Genomic DNA, 21,080 nt, shown 5'->3' on the forward strand with positions numbered 1-21,080 from the left:
ACATTTTCATAACTCCTGTTGGGTTAGCTTGCAATGTTAACAAGCGAGTAGGAGCGCTAAATAGCACTTCACTGGTAATCTAGCCTTCAGTGTTGTAAATTATATCTCCTTTGCCTATTAAGGACATATATCAACCAATCAGCATGCAGAATGTAGGGGGCTCAGGATTCTGCATTCCACAAAAAGCACTTCATCCTCTCTGGGGGAAGTAGAAAACCTACAATATTCAGTGTTAAATAACAGGAAAATTTGCAAAACAATAAAAGTGCATTGCAATTTTGTTTCACTGTATATAATTAACCATTTTATGGGGAATTCAATTTTTACAATCCCTTTAATTACCATTTTCTACCCCCCCCCCATTCCACCATTACAGATTACTTCCAAAACCAACCTTTACAAAATACTCAATTATCTGTCACACCCCCCCTCCCCATTTCATGTTTGCAATTTAATTTAGATAGAATGGTCAATACTGAGAAGTGCGTGAGTGCATTTCAATTTTATATAGAAGCATTTTTGCAATATACTTCCAGTAGCAAAAATGCTTTCAGTAAAAAGTATAACTTTTCCCATTGGCATACGCACATATGCTGTGAAGGCACTGTGCACCAGTATTCAAACACTGATTCACAGGCCCTTACAGCACATGCGCATATGCCGCTGAAAAATAACATTTACTCGGAGCGTTTGTGCTACTAGAAGTATTTTGCAAAAATGTTCATCTTTAAAGAAATTGAGGCCTATTCAACAAATGTCTGTCGGACAGTGCGGATCAGGTCCAACAGACATCGCTGAATGCGGAGAGCAATAATCTCTCTGTATTCAGCATTGCATCAGCAGCTCACAAGAGCTGCTGGTGCAACACCGCCCCCTGCAGACTCGCGGCCAATCGGCCACCAGCAGGGGGGTGTCAATCAACCCGATCGTACTCGATCGGGTTGAATTACGGCGATGTCTGTCCGCCTGCTCAGAGCAGGCGGACAGGTTATGGAGCAGCGGTCTATGTGACCGCTGCTTCATAACTGGTATTTCTGGCGAGCCTGCAGGCTCGCAGAAACATGGGGCCTCAAGCTCCGTCCAGAGCTTGATAGATAGGCCCCATAGTCTAGTCACAATTAAACTTTCATGATTCAGATAGAGCAGCAAGTTTAAGCAACTTTCTAATTTACTCCTATTATCAATTTTTCTTTGTTCTCTTGCTATCTTTATTTGAATGTAAGCTTAGAAGCTAGCCCATTTTTGGTTCAGCATCTGGGTAATGCTTGCCAATTGGTGGCTACATTTAGACACCAATTAAAAAGCGCTACCCAGGTGCTAAACCAAAAATAGGCCGTCTCCTATGCTTACATTCCTGCCTTTTCTAATAAAGATACCAAGAGAATGAAGAAAAATTGCTAATAGGAGTAATTAGAAAGTTGCTTAAAATTGCAAACTCTATCTGAATCATGAACGTTTAATTTTGACTGGACTATCCCTTTAAATTAAAATGCACCCACGCACATTTCGATTTTGAACATTCTTTAACTTTCTTCTCTACTGTCAATCCCCCTTTGCAATTTGTTTATTGCCTTTCACTACTTTAATAATTCCTATTTTAAATTTACTTTATATCCTTCATCTCCAAACCCCCACTGCAAACTACTTTATACCCTTTAGTACCTCCAATTCTGCGTTTGTTTTCTTAAAACGTTGTTACCCCCAATTTCATCCTGACAGCTTATTTCATATTTGTATCCCTCTCCAGTTCCTCCCTCACAATTTAGTTCATGGATCATGAAACCCAAACTGTTTCTGTCACAATTCAGAGAGAGCATAAAATTTTAATCACCTATAAAATGAACTTATTAGATCAAATTGACTTCATTCTCTTTTGTACCCTTTGTTGAAAAGGTAGCAATGTACTATAGGGAGCTGAGCCAATAAGAAGACACCATCTTGGTACGCTTAGGATCGGGCATGTGTCTGGAACAGTGTACGGCAGCATTTTGCATGAATTTTTTTAACAATGTTGTACATTGCAAACACTTCTGCCATCTAATGCCAAAGAGCTTTCCTGCAAAACTGATGACAAATATCCCTATAGACGTGCACTCTACCTACTCTTCAACAAAGAATAGCATGAGAATAAAGTCAATTTGATCATAGAAGTCAATTGGAAACATTTGTTTAAATTGTATGCTCTTTCTGAATAATTAAAAAAAAACAATTTGGGTTTCATTCTCTACTTAAAGGGATATAAAACAGTTTGTTTCATTGTTGTAATTAAAAAAAGCTCTAATCAGTGGCTTATACTGAAATCAATACAATATGTATTCATCACTTTTATTTATTTATTTATTTATTTTTAAACTTAAAGGGATATGAAACCCAAAAAGTTATTTTGTGATTCAGACAGAACATACAATTTTTTAAAAGTTTCCAATTTACTTCTATTATCAAATTTGCTTTGTTTCCGTGATATTCTGTGTTGAAGAGATACCTAGGTAGGCATCTGGAGCACTACAGATAGCTCAGCATGCTAAGGCACTGTGGCTGAGCTCTGTAGCAACCCAAGGGTTGCATGTTCGATCCCCGGCAAGGTCCACTCAGCCTTTCATCCTTCCGAGGTTGATAAAATGAGCAGCGCCTTGAGACCCTTATGGGTGATTAGCCGTGCTTTACAAGTACCCAATACATACAAGTACCCAATACAATACATACATGGCAGGAAAATTGTGTTGCTATCTAGTGCTCTTGTAAATGGATAACATTCTTGCACAGTCCTACAAGGAGGCTGAGGTTTCTAAAGGAAGGCATATCTGGCTTGATGTCATAAATCTTCAAGAGTAACATGAGCTGACTTAGTGATCAGTGAATGCAAGAGAAATGGTAAGTCAGTTTTGTCCATACTCAGAATGACAGAATGCAACTTGAAGTTCAAAAGATGTCTGCTCTCTTATTTATCTAAGGGCAGTGGATACACTGAAAATGTCTAAACGTAGCCACCAATCAGCAAGTGCTACCCAGGTTCTGAACCAAAAATAAGCTTACATTACTGCTTTTTGAAATAAAGATAGCAAGATAATGAAGACAAATTGATAAAAGGAGTAAAACATAATTTATGCTTACCTGATAAATTCCTTTCTCCTGTAGTGTGGTCAGTCCACGGGTCATCATTACTTCTGGGATATTAACTCCTCCCCAACAGGAAGTGCAAGAGGATCACCCAAGCAGAGCTACTATATAGCTCCTCCCCTCTACGTCACACCCAGTCATTCGACCGAGAACCAACGAGAAAGGAGAAGCTAAAGGGTGCAGGGGTGACTGGAGTATAATTTAAAAATTTAGACCTGCCATAAAAAACAGGGCGGGCCGTGGACTGACCACACTACAGGAGAAAGGAATTTATCAGGTAAGCATAAATTATGTTTTCTCCTGTTAAGTGTGGTCAGTCCACAGGTCATCATTACTTCTGGGATACCAATACCAAAGCTAAAGTACACGGATGACGGGAGGGACAGGCAGGATCTTTATACGGAAGGAACCACTGCCTGAAGAACCTTTCTCCCAAAAACAGCCTCCGAAGAAGCAAAAGTGTCAAATTTGTAAAATTTGGAAAAAGTATGAAGAGAAGACCAAGTTGCAGCCTTGCAAATCTGTTCAACAGAGGCCTCATTCTTAAAGGCCCAAGTGGAAGCCACAGCTCTAGTAGAATGAGCTGTAATTCTTTCAGGAGGCTGCTGTCCAGCAGTCTCATAAGCTAAACGTATTATGCTACGAAGCCAAAAAGAGAGAGAGGTAGCAGAAGCTTTTTGACCTCTCCTCTGTCCAGAATAAACGACAAACAGGGAAGAAGTTTGTCGAAAATCTTTAGTTGCCTGTAAATAAAATTTCAGGGCACGGACTACATCTAGATTGTGTAGAAGTCGTTCCTTCTTTGAAGAAGGATTAGGACACAATGATGGAACAACAATCTCTTGATTGATATTCCTATTAGTGACCACCTTAGGTAAGAACCCAGGTTTAGTACGCAGAACTACCTTGTCTGAATGAAAAATCAGATAAGGAGAATCACAATGTAAGGCCGATAACTCAGAGACTCTTCGTGCCGAGGAAATAGCCATTAAAAACAGAACTTTCCAAGATAACAATTTGATATCAATGGAATGAAGGGGTTCAAACGGAACACCCTGTAAAACGTTAAGAACTAAGTTTAAACTCCATGGTGGAGCAACAGTTTTAAACACAGGCTTAATCCTGGACAAAGCCTGACAAAAAGCCTGAACGTCTGGAACTTCTGACAGACGTTTGTGTAAAAAAATGGACAGAGCTGAGATCTGTCCCTTTAAGGAACTAGCGGATAAACCCTTTTCTAAACCTTCTTGTAGAAAAGACAATATCCTAGGAATCCTAACCTTACTCCATGAGTAACTCTTGGATTCGCACCAATGTAAGTATTTACGCCATATTTTATGGTAAATCTTTCTGGTAACAGGCTTCCTAGCCTGTATTAAGGTATCAATTACTGACTCAGAAAATCCACGTTTTGATAAAATCAAGCGTTCAATTTCCAAGCAGTCAGCTTCAGAGAAATTAGATTTTGATGTTTGAAAGGACCCTGGATCAGAAGGTCCTGTCTCAGAGGCAGAGACCAAGGTGGACAGGATGACATGTCCACTAGATCTGCATACCAGGTCCTGCGTGGCCACGCGGGCGCTATTAGAATCACCGATGCTCTCTCCTGTTTGATTCTGGAAATCAATCGAGGAAGCATTGGGAAGGGTGGAAACACATAAGCCATCCCGAAGGTCCAAGGTGCTGTCAAAGCATCTACCAGGACCGCTCCCGGGTCCCTGGATCTGGACCCGTAACAAGGAAGCTTGGCGTTCTGTCGAGACGCCATGAGATCTATCTCTGGTTTGCCCCAACGTCGAAGTATTTGGGCAAAGACCTCCGGATGAAGTTCCCACTCCCCCGGATGAAAAGTCTGACGACTTAGGAAATCCGCCTCCCAGTTCTCCACTCCCGGGATGTGGATTGCTGACAGGTGGCAAGAGTGAGACTCTGCCCAGCGAATTATCTTTGATACTTCCATCATCGCTAGGGAGCTTCTTGTCCCTCCTTGATGGTTGATGTAAGCTACAGTCGTGATGTTGTCCGACTGAAACCTGATGAACCCCCGAGTTGTTAACTGGGGCCAAGCCAGAAGGGCATTGAGAACTGCTCTCAATTCCAGAATGTTTATTGGAAGGAGACTCTCCTCCTGAGTCCATGATCCCTGAGCCTTCAGAGAATTCCAGACAGCGCCCCAACCTAGTAGGCTGGCGTCTGTTGTTACAATTGTCCAATCTGGCCTGCTGAATGGCATCCCCCTGGACAGATGTGGCCGAGAAAGCCACCATAGAAGAGAATTTCTGGTCTCTTGATCCAGATTCAGAGTAGGGGACAAATCTGAGTAATCCCCATTCCACTGACTTAGCATGCACAATTGCAGCGGTCTGAGATGTAGGCGTGCAAAGGGTACTATGTCCATTGCCGCTACCATTAAGCCGATTACCTCCATGCATTGAGCCACTGACGGGTGTTGAATGGAATGAAGGACACGGCAAGCATTTTGAAGCTTTGTTAACCTGTCTTCTGTCAGGTAGATCTTCATTTCTACAGAATCTATAAGAGTCCCCAAGAAGGGAACTCTTGTGAGTGGAAAGAGAGAACTCTTCTTTTCGTTCACCTTCCACCCATGCGACCTTAGAAATGCCAGTACTAACTCTGTATGAGACTTGGCAGTTTGAAAGCTTGAAGCTTGTATCAGAATGTCGTCTAGGTACGGAGCTACCGAAATTCCTCGCGGTCTTAGTACCGCCAGAAGAGCGCCCAGAACCTTTGTGAAGATTCTTGGAGCCGTAGCCAATCCGAATGGAAGAGCTACAAACTGGTAATGCCTGTCTAGGAAGGCAAACCTTAGATACCGGTAATGATCTTTGTGAATCGGTATGTGAAGGTAAGCGTCCTTTAAATCCACTGTGGTCATGTACTGACCCTTTTGGATCATGGGTAAGATTGTCCGAATAGTTTCCATTTTGAACGATGGAACTCTTAGGAATTTGTTTAGGATCTTTAAATCCAAGATTGGTCTGAAGGTTCCTTCTTTCTTGGGAACCACAAACAGATTTGAGTAAAACCCCTGTCCGTGCTCCGACCGCGGAACCGGGTGGATCACTCCCATTAGTAAGAGATCTTGTACACAGCGTAGAAACGCCTCTTTCTTTATTTGGTCTGTTGACAACCTTGAAAGATGAAATCTCCCTTTTGGGGGAGAGGTTTTGAAGTCCAGAAGATATCCCTGAGATATGATCTCTAAAGCCCAGGGATCCTGGACATCTCTTGCCCAAGCCTGGGCGAAGAGAGAAAGTCTGCCCCCCACTAGATCCGTTCCCGGATCGGGGGCCCTCAATTCATGCTGTCTTAGGGGCAGCAGCAGGTTTTCTGGCCTGCTTGCCCTTGTTCCAGGACTGGTTAGGTCTCCAGCCTTGTCTGTAGCGAGCAACAGCTCCTTCCTGTTTTGGTGCAGAGGAAGTTGATGCTGCTCCTGCCTTGAAATTATGAAAGGAACGAAAATTAGACTGTCTAGCCCTAGGTTTGGCTCTGTCTTGAGGCAGGGCATGGCCTTTACCTCCTGTAATGTCAGCGATAATTTCTTTCAAACCGGGCCCGAATAAGGTCTGCCCTTTGAAAGGTATGTTAAGTAATTTAGATTTAGAAGTAACATCAGCTGACCAGGATTCTAGCCACAGTGCTCTGCGTGCCTGAATGGCGAATCCGGAATTCTTAGCCGTAAGTTTAGTTAAATGTACTACGGCATCTGAAACAAATGAATTAGCTAGCTTAAGGGTTTTAAGCTTGTTTGAAATCTCATCTATAGTTATTGAGTCAAGAGTCTCTTCCAGAGACTCGGACCAAAAAGCGGCCGCAGCCGTGACAGACGCAATACATGCAAGGGGTTGCAATATAAAACCTTGTTGAACAAACATTTTCTTAAGGTAACCCTCTAATTTTTTATCCATTGGATCTGAAAAGGCACAGCTATCCTCCACCGGGATAGTGGTACGCTTAGCCAGAGTAGAAACCGCTCCCTCCACCTTAGGGACCGTCTGCCATAAGTCCCGTGTGGTGGCGTCTATTGGAAACATTTTTCTAAATACAGGAGGGGGGGAAAAGGGTACACCGAGCCTATCCCACTCCTTAGTAATTATCTCTGTAAGCCTCTTAGGTATAGGAAATACGTCAGTACTCGCCGGTACCGCATAGTATCTATCCAGCCTACATAATTTCTCTGGGATTGCAACGGTGTTACAATCATTCAGAGCCGCTAATACCTCCCCTAGCAGTACACGGAGGTTTTCTAGCTTAAACTTAAAGTTTGAAATGTCTGAATCCACTCTATTGGGATCAGATCCGTCACCTGCAGATTGAAGCTCTCCGTCCTCATGTTCTGCAAATTGTGACGCAGTATCTGACATGGCCCTATTATTATCAGCGCACTCTGTTCTCACCCCAGAGTGATCTCGCTTACCTCTAAGTTCTGGTAATTTAGACAAAACTTCAGTCATAACATTAGCCATGTCCTGTAATGTGATTTGTAATGGCCGCCCTGAAGTAGTCGGCGCTACAATATCACGCACCTCCCGAGCGGGAGATGCAGGTACTGACACATGAGGCAAGTTAGTCGGCATAACTTTCCCCTCATTGTTTGGTGAATGATGTTCAATTTGTACAGATTGACTTTTATTCAAAGTAGCATCAATGCAATTAGTACATAAATTTCTATTGGGCTCCACCTTGGCTTTAGCACATATAGCACAGAGATATTCCTCTGAGTCAGACATGTTTAACACACTAGCAATTAAACTAGCAAACTTGGAAATACTTTTCAACTCAATTTACAAGTAATATGAAAAACGTACTGTGCCTTTAAGAAGCACAGAAAAAAATTATGACAGTTGAGTAACAATGAACCGGAGAAACTATAAAATCAAATTTTTCCCGGTAAAAACACAATTTAGCAAAGGATTGCCCCCATTAGTAATGGATAACTAACCCTTAAATAGCAGAAAAAATGTACAAAATATAAACGTTTTTTATCACAGTCAAAGCACAATCTCACAGGTCTGCTGTGAGTGATTACCTCCCTCAAAATAATTTTTGAAGACCCTTGAGCTCTGTAGAGACGATCCGGATCATGCAGGGAAGAAAACAGACTTGTGACTGAATTTCTGATGCGTAGTAAAAGCGCCAAAATAGGCCCCTCCCCCTCACACACAACAGTGAGGGAAGATCAGTAAACTGTCTTAAATTAAAATAAACGACAGCCAAGTGGAAAAACAGTGCCCAAAACAATTTTTCACCCAGTACCTCAGATAAATAAACGATTTAACATGCCAGCAAAACGTTTAACATCAAATAAAATGAAGTGTCATTAAAAAGCCTGCTGCTAGTCGTTCCCACTGCAAGTTAGGCTAAAAGTTTTATGCATACAATATTATCCCAGTGAAGTGCCATTCCCCAGAATACTGAAGTGTAAACATATAAACATAACAGCCTGATACCAGTTGCTACTACTGCATTTAAGGCTGAACTTACATTATATCGGTATTGGCAGTATTTTCTCAGTCAATTCCATTCCTCAGAAAATAATATACTGCTACATACCTCTTTGCAGGTGAACCTGCCCGCTGTCCCCTGATCTGAAGTTTACCTCACTCCTCAGAATGGCCGAGAACAGCAAAATGATCTTAACTACGCCGGCTAAAATCATACAAAAAACTCAGGTAGATTCTTCTTCAAATTCTACCTGAGAAGGAACAACACACTCCGGTGCTGTTTTAAAATAACAAACTTTTGATTGAAGATATAAAAACTAATTATAATCACCACAGTCCTCTCACACATCCTATCTATTAGTTGGGTGCAAGAGAATGACTGGGTGTGACGTAGAGGGGAGGAGCTATATAGCAGCTCTGCTTGGGTGATCCTCTTGCACTTCCTGTTGGGGAGGAGTTAATATCCCAGAAGTAATGATGACCCGTGGACTGACCACACTTAACAGGAGAAAATAGAAAGTTGTTTAAAATTGCATGCTCTATCTGAATCATGAAACTTTAATTTTGACTAGACTATCCCTTTAACTCTAGCCCTCAAGTACCCCTAACAGGCCAGGTTTTCATGATATCTGATCTTAGAGTTGCCACCTTAGACATGTTTTCCTGGACAGTTACACATGTTGCAGGGTGCACAGGGAGGCTCATCAACAGTGCTTTTCATGTAATGTCCAGGGGCACAGTGCTTGTTCCTCTCTGCACACCCTCCAGCATGTGTAACTGTTCAGGAAAACATGGCCAATGTAGCAACTCTATCTCAACTAGAAGCAACTCTATCTCAACTAGAAGCTACTCTATCTCAACTAGAAGCTACTCTATCTCAACTAGAAGCAACTCTATCTCAACTAGAAGCAACTCTATCTCAACTAGAAGCAACTCTATCTCAACTAGAAGCTACTCTATCTCAACTAGAAACAACTCTATCTCAACTAGAAGCTACTCTATCTCAACTAGAAGCAACTCTATCCCAACTAGAAGCTACTCTATCTCAACTAGAAGCAACTCTATCTCAACTAGAAGCTACTCTATCTCAACTAGAAGCTACTCTATCTCAACTAGAAGCTACTCTATCTCAACTAGAAGCAACTCTATCTCAACTAGAAGCTACTCTATCTCAACTAGAAGCAACTCTATCTCAACTAGAAGCTACTCTATCTCAACTAGAAGCAACTCTATATCAACTAGAAGCTACTCTATCTCAACTAGAAGCTACTCTATCTCAACTAGAAGCTACTCTATCTCAACTAGAAGCAACTCTATCTCAACTAGAAGCTACTCTGTCTCAACTAGAAGCTACTCTATCTCAACTAGAAGCTACTCTATCTCAACTAGAAGCAACTCTATCTCAACTAGAAGCTACTCTATCTCAAATAGAACCAACTCTATCTCAACTAGAAGCTACTCTATCTCAACTAGAAGCAACTCTATCTCAACTAGAAACAACTCTATCTCAACTAGAATCAACTCTATCTCAACTAGAAGCAACTCTATCTCGACTAGAAGCTACTCTATCTTGACTAGAAGCAACTCTATCTCAACTAGAAGCTACTCTATCTCAACTAGAAGCTACTCTATCTCAACTAGAAGCAACTCTATCTCAACTAGAAGCTACTCTATCTCAACTAGAAGCAACTCTAGCTCAACTAGAAGAAACTCTAGCTCAACTAGAAGCAACTCTAGCTCAACTAGAACACAGGTGATGGGTGAGAGCAGGTTACTAACCATGGTTACTGATCAGCTGATTATTTCACCCATGCTCTAGTTAAAGGGAGATGATACCCAAATGTTTAAGCACATGAAAGTGATGCAGCATAGCTGTAAAAAGCTGACTAGAAAATATCACCTGAGTATCTCTGTAAAAAAGGAAGATATTTGCCTTAAAATTCACACACACTGTACAGAGATTTTAAGCACCCAATTAGGATGCTAGTCCCAGGACTTTCAAGGGAGCGTGCATTTGGCATGTGCAGGCACAGTCATGTTATTTTCCTATTAAGTTTAAGGAAGTTTAGCATGAAATCTCATGATCACAGCAAAGCAAAGGATGACCTTAGCACTACTGATGCTGATTGGCTATTGTTTTTGTTTGTTTTTCCACTTGCAGTTGAAGTATAACTGTTAACTTACTCTGGAGAGCTGAATACATTTTGAGGTAAAATATCTTCCTTTTTTACTAGGAGGTTCATTTATCAAGCTCCGAATGGAGCTTGAGGGCCCGTGTTTCTGGCGAGTCTTCAGAAACACTGCAGTTTACTATTAATTTATATAACATATCTGCCTTCCCCTATCTCACTTTATGTTGTAGTTATATCCCCCTTCTCTCTAGTCTTCCAGTTACATATTGCTACTCAATATATTATCATTTCTTCACCTTTCAATTTTTCTTTCTTGCCCTCGGATGAGAGACAGAGACAGGGTGTGATGGAAATGAGACACAAAAAGGCACAATGACATTGTAATTTCCACCTGAGCCTCGATAAGTCTCCTCTTCATATCGATGGGTTCTTGTGTGTGATCCTTCCTGATCTCCTCCTCCACCAGCATCAACCTGGGAAAGTAAAACAAACATGGCCGCTGAAAGTACCTCTAAGTAAATGTACCCCGAGTGCCGTTCCTTTCTTAGCTAGCAAGATGAATACATCACACACGGGGCATATGTCTTATATGTAACAATTTAAATTTAAAAACTCCCAAAATTATACCCACAAACATGCTTCTAAAAATTGTAGAAGTACTCTAATGTGCACATAATGTATGCACCAATGATTGGTCAGTATGTATTGGCGTACTCATGTTGACACGTAATGGAAAAAGTTAAGAATTCAACAAATATTTGGGGGCGGCAAATATATTCCAGAACAAAAAGGAATCCAAGAAGAAATCATTTGAGTGTACGATATTTTAACAGTAGGGATGTATGTGAAAAACAGTAGAATATCCTTACATCAGTATAAATGCAGTAATTGATTCCATACATTCTTCAGATATACCTAATTCTATCTAGAGTAAATAATGGACAAAGTATATGGGCTTTATTTTTGTCAAAATGTACACATAATCATTCAGGAGCTTATACACATAAATAAACGTGTTTTTATATATATATATATATATATTTATATATATATATATATATATTGCAGTTTGTAGAAGATATTAATGCTTCTATGACAAACATCAGGTTTACATTGACATATTCAAAACAGGAGATTAATTTTCTCGATACTACTGTATATATACAAAATGATAAATTGAACACCGATCTTTATACTAAACCCACAGATAGGAATACCCTTTTAAGGTATGAAAGTATCCATCCGGAGACAGTGTTCAATTCTATCCCAAGAAGTCAGTTACTACGCACTAAGAGGATAGTTAGTGATCAAGATAGATTACCACACAGATTAAAATCCATGGGAAATAAATTCTGCCAAAGGGGTTATCACCAGGAGATTATTAATAAAAACATTACAGATCTGGACAAGAGCAAAATTAAAACCAAAACTAAAAATGGTGTAAACAGATTAGTGCTCACTATGGAATATAGCCAGAGAAGCCAACACATTTTTAGAACAGTGAGGAAACATTGGCACTTACTATTAAAATTTAATCCTGAGGTGGAATCATTTAAATTACCACCTATGCCATCATATAGACGAGTGAGAAATCTCAGGGATAATTTAGTGAGAGCAGATGTGGGTACAACTAAAATGTCTGAGATTAACTATTTGACTACTCCTAATAAGGGTTGCTATCTATGTCTCCATTGCGCCCAATGTAATTCGATAATCAGGGGCAAATTTTTGGCACAGAATGATAAACGTAAACAGTATACTATTAATGGCCTATATACTTGCCAAACTAACTATGTAATCTATCTCCTTAAGTGTCCATGTGGCCTTTGTTACATTGGAGAGACCACCCAAGCCGCAAGGGACAGGTTTAGTCAGCATAAGGCATCTATAAAATCTAAAGATATGTCTTTACGGTATCTGCACATTTTACTCAAATGGGACATACAGTCAGTTGCGCTTCCAAGTAATTGATCATATTCCTATACATAGGAGAGGAGGCGATAGAGAACTTAAATTAAAACAAAAAGAGGTCAGGTGGATTAAGAAATTAAATACTTTATATCCTTTTGGTCTGAATAGGGACTATGATCTATACTTGTTTTTATAAATTTTGATACTGAACTGGGGTGACATTCAGCATGGCACCACTAGAGGCTGCTAATAGAAAAAGTAAATATTTTGGTTGTCATACCTGGACAGGTATGGGTTTAAATCAATTAGTAATGTGAGCTGAAACCGGATTGGTTTAATCACCCTTTTTAAATGTGTGTTTTAATGTTTTTAAACTATGCATGAATAAGGACCATGTAGGTCCGAAACGTCGCTGTTTTATGGTTGTGATATCACCAATAAAGAAATAATTCACCTTATATATATACATATTTTCCAAATTAATTGCATATTTTAACATAAATGTATTTAGGGTCCCATATATTAAAAGGCAGGTGGACAGTTTCTCAACTTGCGAAGCTGTCCGCCCGCCTTTGCTGCATATGGGCAGTAACATAGTAACATAGCTCTTGCTGCTTCATACAGGGAGCCCTTAATGATAAATTGTGCAATAAAAATGGGGCATTTTTAATATTATTCTAATTTTAGCTGAATATTGGCTAAAATTTTAGCTGGATGGTCAGTAAAATTAGCCGGGTGGTGCAAACGCTAAAAAGGTCCTGGGGAGAGCACTGATATATATATATATATATATATATATATATATATAAACTAGTGGTAAAGTCCGTGTACATGGGTCACAATGTTTAATGAAAGAAATATACCTATCCATCTATCCCTCTATCTCTGTCCCTATCCATTTATCGTTATTCCTCTGTCCCTATCCCTCTGCCCCTATTCCTCTGTCTCTATCCCTCTATCTCTGTCCCTATCCCTCTGTCCCTTTCGCTATGTCCCTATCCCTCTGTCCCTCTCCCTATCCTTCTGTCCCAATCCCTCTATCCTTCTGTCCCAATCCCTCTATCTGTCTCTGATCCTCCCTCAAACAGCTCACTGACCCCCCTCTAATTATTGCCCCCCCCTTTTTAAATAATGTTTTCATTTTATTTTTATCTGTAGTGTAGTGGTCCCACCACCTCACCCCCCTCCCGCGATCACTATTTAGTCACCCCCCCGCACCCCCAAACCCATTTTCTGTAGTGTAGCTGCCCCATCCCTCCCTGTTCCTTTAATGTCTGTAGAGTAGGGCCCTCCCACTCCCTCTCCTTCCCTCCCCCTCCACTGCTTAGCCGCCCACCCGCCACCCACACCTCCCACCGGCACCAGCAGAAGATCGTTACAGACGGTGACACTCACAGTGTCACCGTCTATAACGATCAGTCATTTGCCCTCATATGGAGGTGGAGTACATTTGGAGGTGGAGTAATGATCGCACTCCGGCTCCATATGCGGCAGATACCATGAGCTTCAGGAGCTCCAGCTCTCGGCTGTGACATAACAGCTGAGTGCTGGAGCTTCCTGAAGCTGTCTCGCGCTGCAGGTTGCGCGCGCAACTGACAGCGGTGATGGATGCATTACAAACACGATTATAGTATATATAAATATATATATATACACTCATCAGCCACGTTATTAGGTACACCTTGCTAGTACCGGGTTGGACCCCCTTTTGCCTCCAGTACTGCCTTAATTCTTCATGGCATAGATTCAATAAGGTGTTGGAAACATTCCTCAGAGATTTTGGTCCATATTGACATGATAGCATCACGCAGTTGCTGGAGAATTGTCGGCTGCACATCCATGATGCGTATCTCCAGTTCCACCACATCCCAAAGGTGCACTATTGGGTTTAGATCGGGTGACTGTGGAGGCCACTGGAGTACAGTGAACTCATTGTAATGTTCAAGAAACCAATTTGAGATGATTTGAGCTTTGTGACATGGTGCATTATCCTGCTGGAAGTAGCCATCAGAAGATGCGTACACTGTAGTCATAAAGTGATGAACATGGTCAGCAACAATACTAAGGTAGGCTGTGGCGTTTAAACGATGCTTAATTGGTACTAAGGGGCCAAAAGTGTGCCAAGAAAATATCCCCCCCCATTTGTGTTACCAAGCAATTGAACAGGTGTACCTAATAAAGTGGCTGGTGAGTGCATATACAGTATATAGCGCTGCAGAATCTGTTTGCGCTCTACCAATAATAATAATATATATATATATATTATATATATATACAGGTGACCCTCGTTTTACAATGGTTCAATTTACACTGTTTCAGAATAACAACCTTTTTTCCCAGTCATGTGACTGCTATTGAAAAGCATTGAGAAGCAGTGCATTTATTAAAATAGCCAGTAGGTGGAGCTCTCCGCTTGTGTTGCAGCAAAGCCAAGCAAGCTGAAATTAATCAGTTGAACCAGACCTGAGCTATCAAGAAGATTTCAAAGGAACAAGATCTTCCTGTCTATAAATCAGTCCAGATTGGAATGCATAGAAAGAACTGTTTGCAGAAAAATGCAAGTGAAGTCTGTGTTGTGTGATTATTTTATTAGGTTTATAATGTGGTTTAGCAAATGTTTTTGTTCATTTAACTTAGTTTAATTATATATACTGTGTTGTGTGGTCATTTTATTAGGTTTATAATGCTGTCTAGCATTTAAAGTCTTCATTTCAAAGCTTTAAAAATAATGTATTAGGTGTTACTTATGACAATTTTGAGAGGGGCCTGGAACCTATCTCCCTCACTTCCCATTGACTTGCATTATAAACTGGGTTTCAATTTATGATGGTTTCAATTTACAACCATTCCTTCTGGAACCTAACCCCGGCGTAAACTGAGGGCTACCTGTATATACACATACACCCACACATACACACACACATACATATATATATATACACATATATATATATATATATATATATATATACACACATATATATACAGTGGGGCAAAAAAGTATTTAGTCAGCCACCAATGTGCAAGTTCTCCCACTTAAGAAGATGAGAGAGGCCTGTAATTTTCATCATATGTATACCTCAACTATGAGAGACAAAATGTGGAAACAAATTTATTTGCAAATTATTGTGGAAAATAAGTATTTGGTCAATATCATATCATACTTTGTTATAAATCCTTTGTTGACAATGAATGAGGTCAAACGTTTTCTGTAAGTCTTCACAAGGTTATCACACACTGTTGCTGGTATGTTGGCCCATTCCTGCATGCAGATCTCCTCTAGAGCAGTGATGTTTTGGGGCTGTCGCTGGGCAACACGGACTTTCAACTCCCTCCAAAGGTTTTCTATGGGGTTGAGATCTGGAGACTGACTAGGCCACTCCAGGACCTTGAAATGCTTCTTACGAAGCCACTCCTTCGTTGCCCGGGTGGTGTGTTTGGGATCATTGTCATGCTAAAAGACCCAGCCACATTTCATCATCAATGCCCTTGCTGATGGAAGGAGGTTTGCACTCAAAATCTCATGATACATGGCCCCATTCATTCTTTCATGTACACGGATCAGTCGTCCTGTTCCCTTTGCAGAGCAACAGCCCCAAAGCATGATGTTGGCACCACCATGCTTCACAGTAGGTATGGTGTTCTTTGGTTGCAACTCAGCATTCTCTCTCCTCCAAACACGACGAGTTGTGTTTCTACCAAACAGTTCTACTTTGGTTTCATCTGATCATATGACATTCTCCCAATCTGCTTCTGGATCATCCAAATGCTCTCTAGCATACTTCAGACGGGCCTGGACATGTACTCGCTTAAGCAGGGGGACACGCCTGGCACTGCAGGATCTGAGTCCCTGGCGGCGTAGTGTGTTACTGATGGTAGACTTTGTTACGTTGGTCCCAGCTCTCTGCAGGTCATTCACTAGGTCCCCCCGTGTGGTTCTGGGAAGTTTGCTCACCGTTCTTGTGATCATTTTGACCCCACGGGGTGAGATCTTGCGTGGAGCCCCAGATCGAGGGAGATTATATATATAGCTCAGTAATAAGCACTCACTGGACTTTAGCCATCAAAGTATAGTGAATATTGTTTATTAAAGTGACGTTTCGGGACAAACACAGTCCCTTCTTCTGACAAGAAATCATTGCAAATAACAAACTTATATAGGCTTATACCCCTCCCCCCAATCAAGCCAATCAAGGCTGTCTAGGAGTCAACCAAGTGTCAAGTGAAACAGTGTGTAAACACCCTATAAACAAATCATATATATCGGTGTTCACATTACTACAAAAAATAGCCAGTAGGCATATAAATAGTATATAAGGATATATCTATCCCATGGCGTTACTGCGATCCAATCAAAAAGGAGTGTAAATGTAAATAGAGCAAAAATAACAAAGACCAGACATAGTTAACACCCCCTATCAGATGGAGTCTTCCAAAGGTGCGATTCAACCAATCAACTAGTCTGCAAGGCAACACACCTCTCTCCCATAACAACTCGTATGTATACGTGCCCTACCAGCAAATTACCCAGCAAGGATACATCTCCTTCTGTGTTCATTTATATCATCTCATCACCAATAAAGGGCAGCCAAACCCACTCTGCGTAACCTCTTCCTATTGTATCTCATTATTTGTACACTGCAAAAAAACACCATCAGTGCAACCCGTCACAAGGGCGTGGCCACTGGCCGTGCTGTCAGAGAGTACAATAAAGCATCAGCTTCTGCATCAATATAACCCAGTTCATATATTTCTCAATACATACCTTACTAGTTTCCCTATGTACCTCCTTATATCAAACAGCCCTATATAGAACTATGTGGATCACGGCATGTGTTGTTTAATCGCAACATGTAGGCACGGCTCGGCTGTCAGATGATCAGCCATTCACAGCCCCTAGAGACCAATGTGCAGTCTTAACTCCGCCCCATATGGGCGTAACTTATACACCCTTCGATACCTCCTCATGTCAAACAGCCCTATGCACAGCTACGTGGGTCACGGCGTGTGTTGCTAAGTCCCAACATGTAGGCGCGGCTCAGCTGTCAGATGGTCAGCCAATCACAGCCCATAGAAGCCGGTGTACACATCTCTCAGTTAGTGTCAATCTAGACACCACTCAGTGTGAAATAAACAAAATCTAAATGTATGAAAATAAAATGTATAAACAACTCTATTATAAATCATACAAATGGTTTCCCTTACTAACAACCAAATATTACTTAACATAATATCGTCAAATGTCAACGTGATAAAATTAACATCTAAACTACTAGAAAGAATCTATTAAGGAAAAATAAACCTCTAATAAATGTTAACAAAAGACCCAATCCTCCTACTCATGGTGATATGAAATAAAATAAAAAAATAAAAAACTAATGCCATGTTTTCAATATGAACATGTCCTTACTAAATCTGTGAGTTAGTGATTTCTGTGAGAAGATGATGGAAGACATCCAACTCACAATGAAATATCATTACCAATTAGATATTAACTTTCACTCAGAGATGATTTCCATCTTAAGAATAGAGAGCAATAACAACCCTCACAGACAGATACACTCCTAGAAAGATCACTCCCACGCCATGGGAAATATATATATCTGTGCTGTGAAACCTTAAAACAAAATCAAAATTAAAAACACTGTTATAAAACAATCTGTACATCCATAACAAGATAGAAACCTAAGAGCTGTAACATCCTAATATAGCCCCACTAAGCAAAAATGCTTACATAAAAAAAAAACAAATAACTGTGAGGAGAACAAGAAATATCCCTATTATATAAATGGTCAAAGCTAAAGAGGACACCATCTAATGATGCCACACTATACAAAGAACTTATGTTAAACTTGAAATAATATGATCATAGTAAGATCATTAAAGGGGGTGAATTGCAAACTGTCTAGCTACTTTATAGGCAATCCCATACCTTGCTAGCTTTACTTAACAGCTCCACTTGTTAACATGGATATGTCAATAAATCTAGAGTACCTATTCTCATCCAGATTCTGGACAATCATCAATTAACCCTTGCCACACTATGTTACATGTATTGTGGACTCACATTGGCCATAATGTATCATAAACCCTCATTAGCTATAGATAGCATTGCCATCCAGTGTGGACATTCAGGCCCCTCGGGTGGAGTTTCATAAATCTATCTTGCCTCCTTTTGCAAGAGGATTTTGGCTCTGTTCCCCCCTCTCCTGAGTTTGCGGACATGATCTATTATTTGAAACCTTAAGTCTTTAACCGAATGTCCCGCCTCCAAAAAGTGACGGGTAACTGGTTGATCCGATTTGCCTTTCAGGATGGCAGTTCTAATGCTGGACCGATGGTTGGCCATCCTTGTTCAGCCTTTGTCAATGGTCTTCCCTGTGTAGTACATCCCACAGGGACAATTAAGTAGATAAACAATATATTGGGTTGTACAGGTTAGAGAGAATTTGATCTCATATTTTTTTCCGTCGTTCCGGATGTTGAAAGTGTGTGCCCGTTAGCATTCCATTGCATCTCAAGAGTCTACGATGTCGGTTTTCATTAATGAGTCCCTCAGACTCCGGCCCCTCCTGTATCCGATCCTTGGGATCTCCCAATTAGTAAATGGTAACAAATGATCAGACTCAAGTAATTTCCACTCCTCTTTCAGTGCTTTTGTTATTGAGTGTTTGTCAGGTGAATACGTTGTAACAAACGTCAACCTCCTAGCAGAGTTTTCCGGTTTAGCTTCAGGAAGGCCAGTAGCAACAGCACGCATCTCATTGAGTATCCATTTCTTATAACCCCTTTGGGAAAACCTAGATGTCATTTCATCAAGCTGTTTTAGGCAATTCTGTCCATCAGTGTTGTTACATATAACCCTCTGGTATTGCGCTTTGGGGATATTTTTAATGAGGCTCGGCTGGTGGCAACTTGTAGCGTGTAGGATAGAATTTCGGTCAGTACTTTTTCTGAATAGCGTTGTGCCCATTTGGCCGGAAACTTTAAATATTCTAACATCTAAATAGTCCACTGTTTCAGTACTGGCAGTGTGACTAAATCTGTGACTAAATCTGATGGTACCTTCCATTGCATTTAAACTGTGAATCCAGGCCTCCAATGTGCTCACATTATCCTGCCATATGAGGAAGAGGTCATCGATATATCAACAATAGTATTTGATCTGTTGTATATAAAAGACCTTCATTTTGTTACACTCATAACCCGCCATAAAGAGATTGGCCAAGGATGGGGCCACATTGGACCTCATCGCTGTCCCAGAGATTTGTAAGTAGAAGGACCTCTCAAAACGGAAATAGTTCTCTGTTAAACAAAATTCCAAGAGTGTAATGAGGACCTCCTCCGATGGGCCGACATAAGCAGCCTTTCTCAAACATTTCATTATCGCTGCAATACCAGATTTATGCAGAATAACCGTGTAAAGACTTGCGACATCAAGTGTGACAAGAATGTCAGTGGGTTTGATGTCTGTCACTAGCCTGATGTGTGATATGAAATCCATGGAATCCCGGATGTAAGATTTCTGCTGCTTGACCCATGGCTGTAGGTAGAAATCTACAAATTGTGGCAGTGATTGTAAAAAAGACCCCCTAGCTGAGACAATAGGTCTCCCTGGGGGGTTTTCAGCGTTCTTGTGAATCTTGGGGAGAGTATAGAGAATGGGTGTCACTAGAAAATCTCTCCTTAGGAAATTAAGTTCATGCTTGGATAATAATACCCTTTCTCTCCACTCAAGTAGCTTAGCATCAACTTTTTTCTTTAACTGCTGAGTAGGATCATTAATGAAAACCAACATCATAGACCCAAGTCCAGAAACATGGCTCAGTAGAAAGAAGAGATGCTTTAGATGCATCAGTTGCATTGCATGCAATGAAATGCTAACGGGCACACACTTTCAACATCCGGGAACAACGGAAAAAATATGAGATCAAATTCTCTCTAACCTGTACAACCCAATATATTGTTTATCTACTTAATTGTCCCTGTGGGAAGTACTACACAGGGAAGACCATTGAAGACGCCAGAACAAGGATGGCCAACCATCGGTCCAGCATTAGAACTGCCATCCTGAAAGGCAAATCGGATCAACCAGTTGCCCGTCACTTTTTGGAGACGGGACATTCGGTTAAAGACTTAAGGTTTTGAATAATAGATGTCCCCAAACTCAGGAAAGGGGGTAACAGAGCCAAAATCCTCTTGCAAAAGGAGGCAAGATAGATTTACGAACTGGGGACTCTCCACCCGGGGGGCCTGAATGTCCACACTGGATGGCAATGCTATCTATAGCTAATGAGAGTTTATGATACATTATGGCCAATGTGAGTCCACAATACATGTAACATAGTGTGGCAAGGGTTAATTGATGAATGTCCAGGATCTGGATGAGAATAGGTACTTTAGATTTATTGACATATGGGGGTGACAGATCCATGTTAACAAGTGGAGCTGTTAA

At 40.8% G+C, this 21,080-nt stretch overlaps 1 protein-coding gene across 1 annotated transcript in view; it reads right to left on the minus strand.

The window, feature by feature from the left end:
* The window catches only part of SYNGAP1 (synaptic Ras GTPase activating protein 1), a 620,999-nt gene that overhangs the window by 33,798 nt on the left and 566,121 nt on the right, over positions 1-21,080 (minus strand). Inside the window, exon 17 of the mRNA XM_053721876.1 lies at positions 11,106-11,187. Coding sequence (XP_053577851.1) covers positions 11,106-11,187 — 82 coding nt within the window. The remainder of the gene's footprint in view (positions 1-11,105; positions 11,188-21,080) is intronic.

This window comes from Bombina bombina, chromosome 7 (genome assembly GCF_027579735.1).
Source record: "Bombina bombina isolate aBomBom1 chromosome 7, aBomBom1.pri, whole genome shotgun sequence".
Taxonomy (NCBI): Eukaryota; Metazoa; Chordata; class Amphibia; order Anura; family Bombinatoridae; genus Bombina; species Bombina bombina.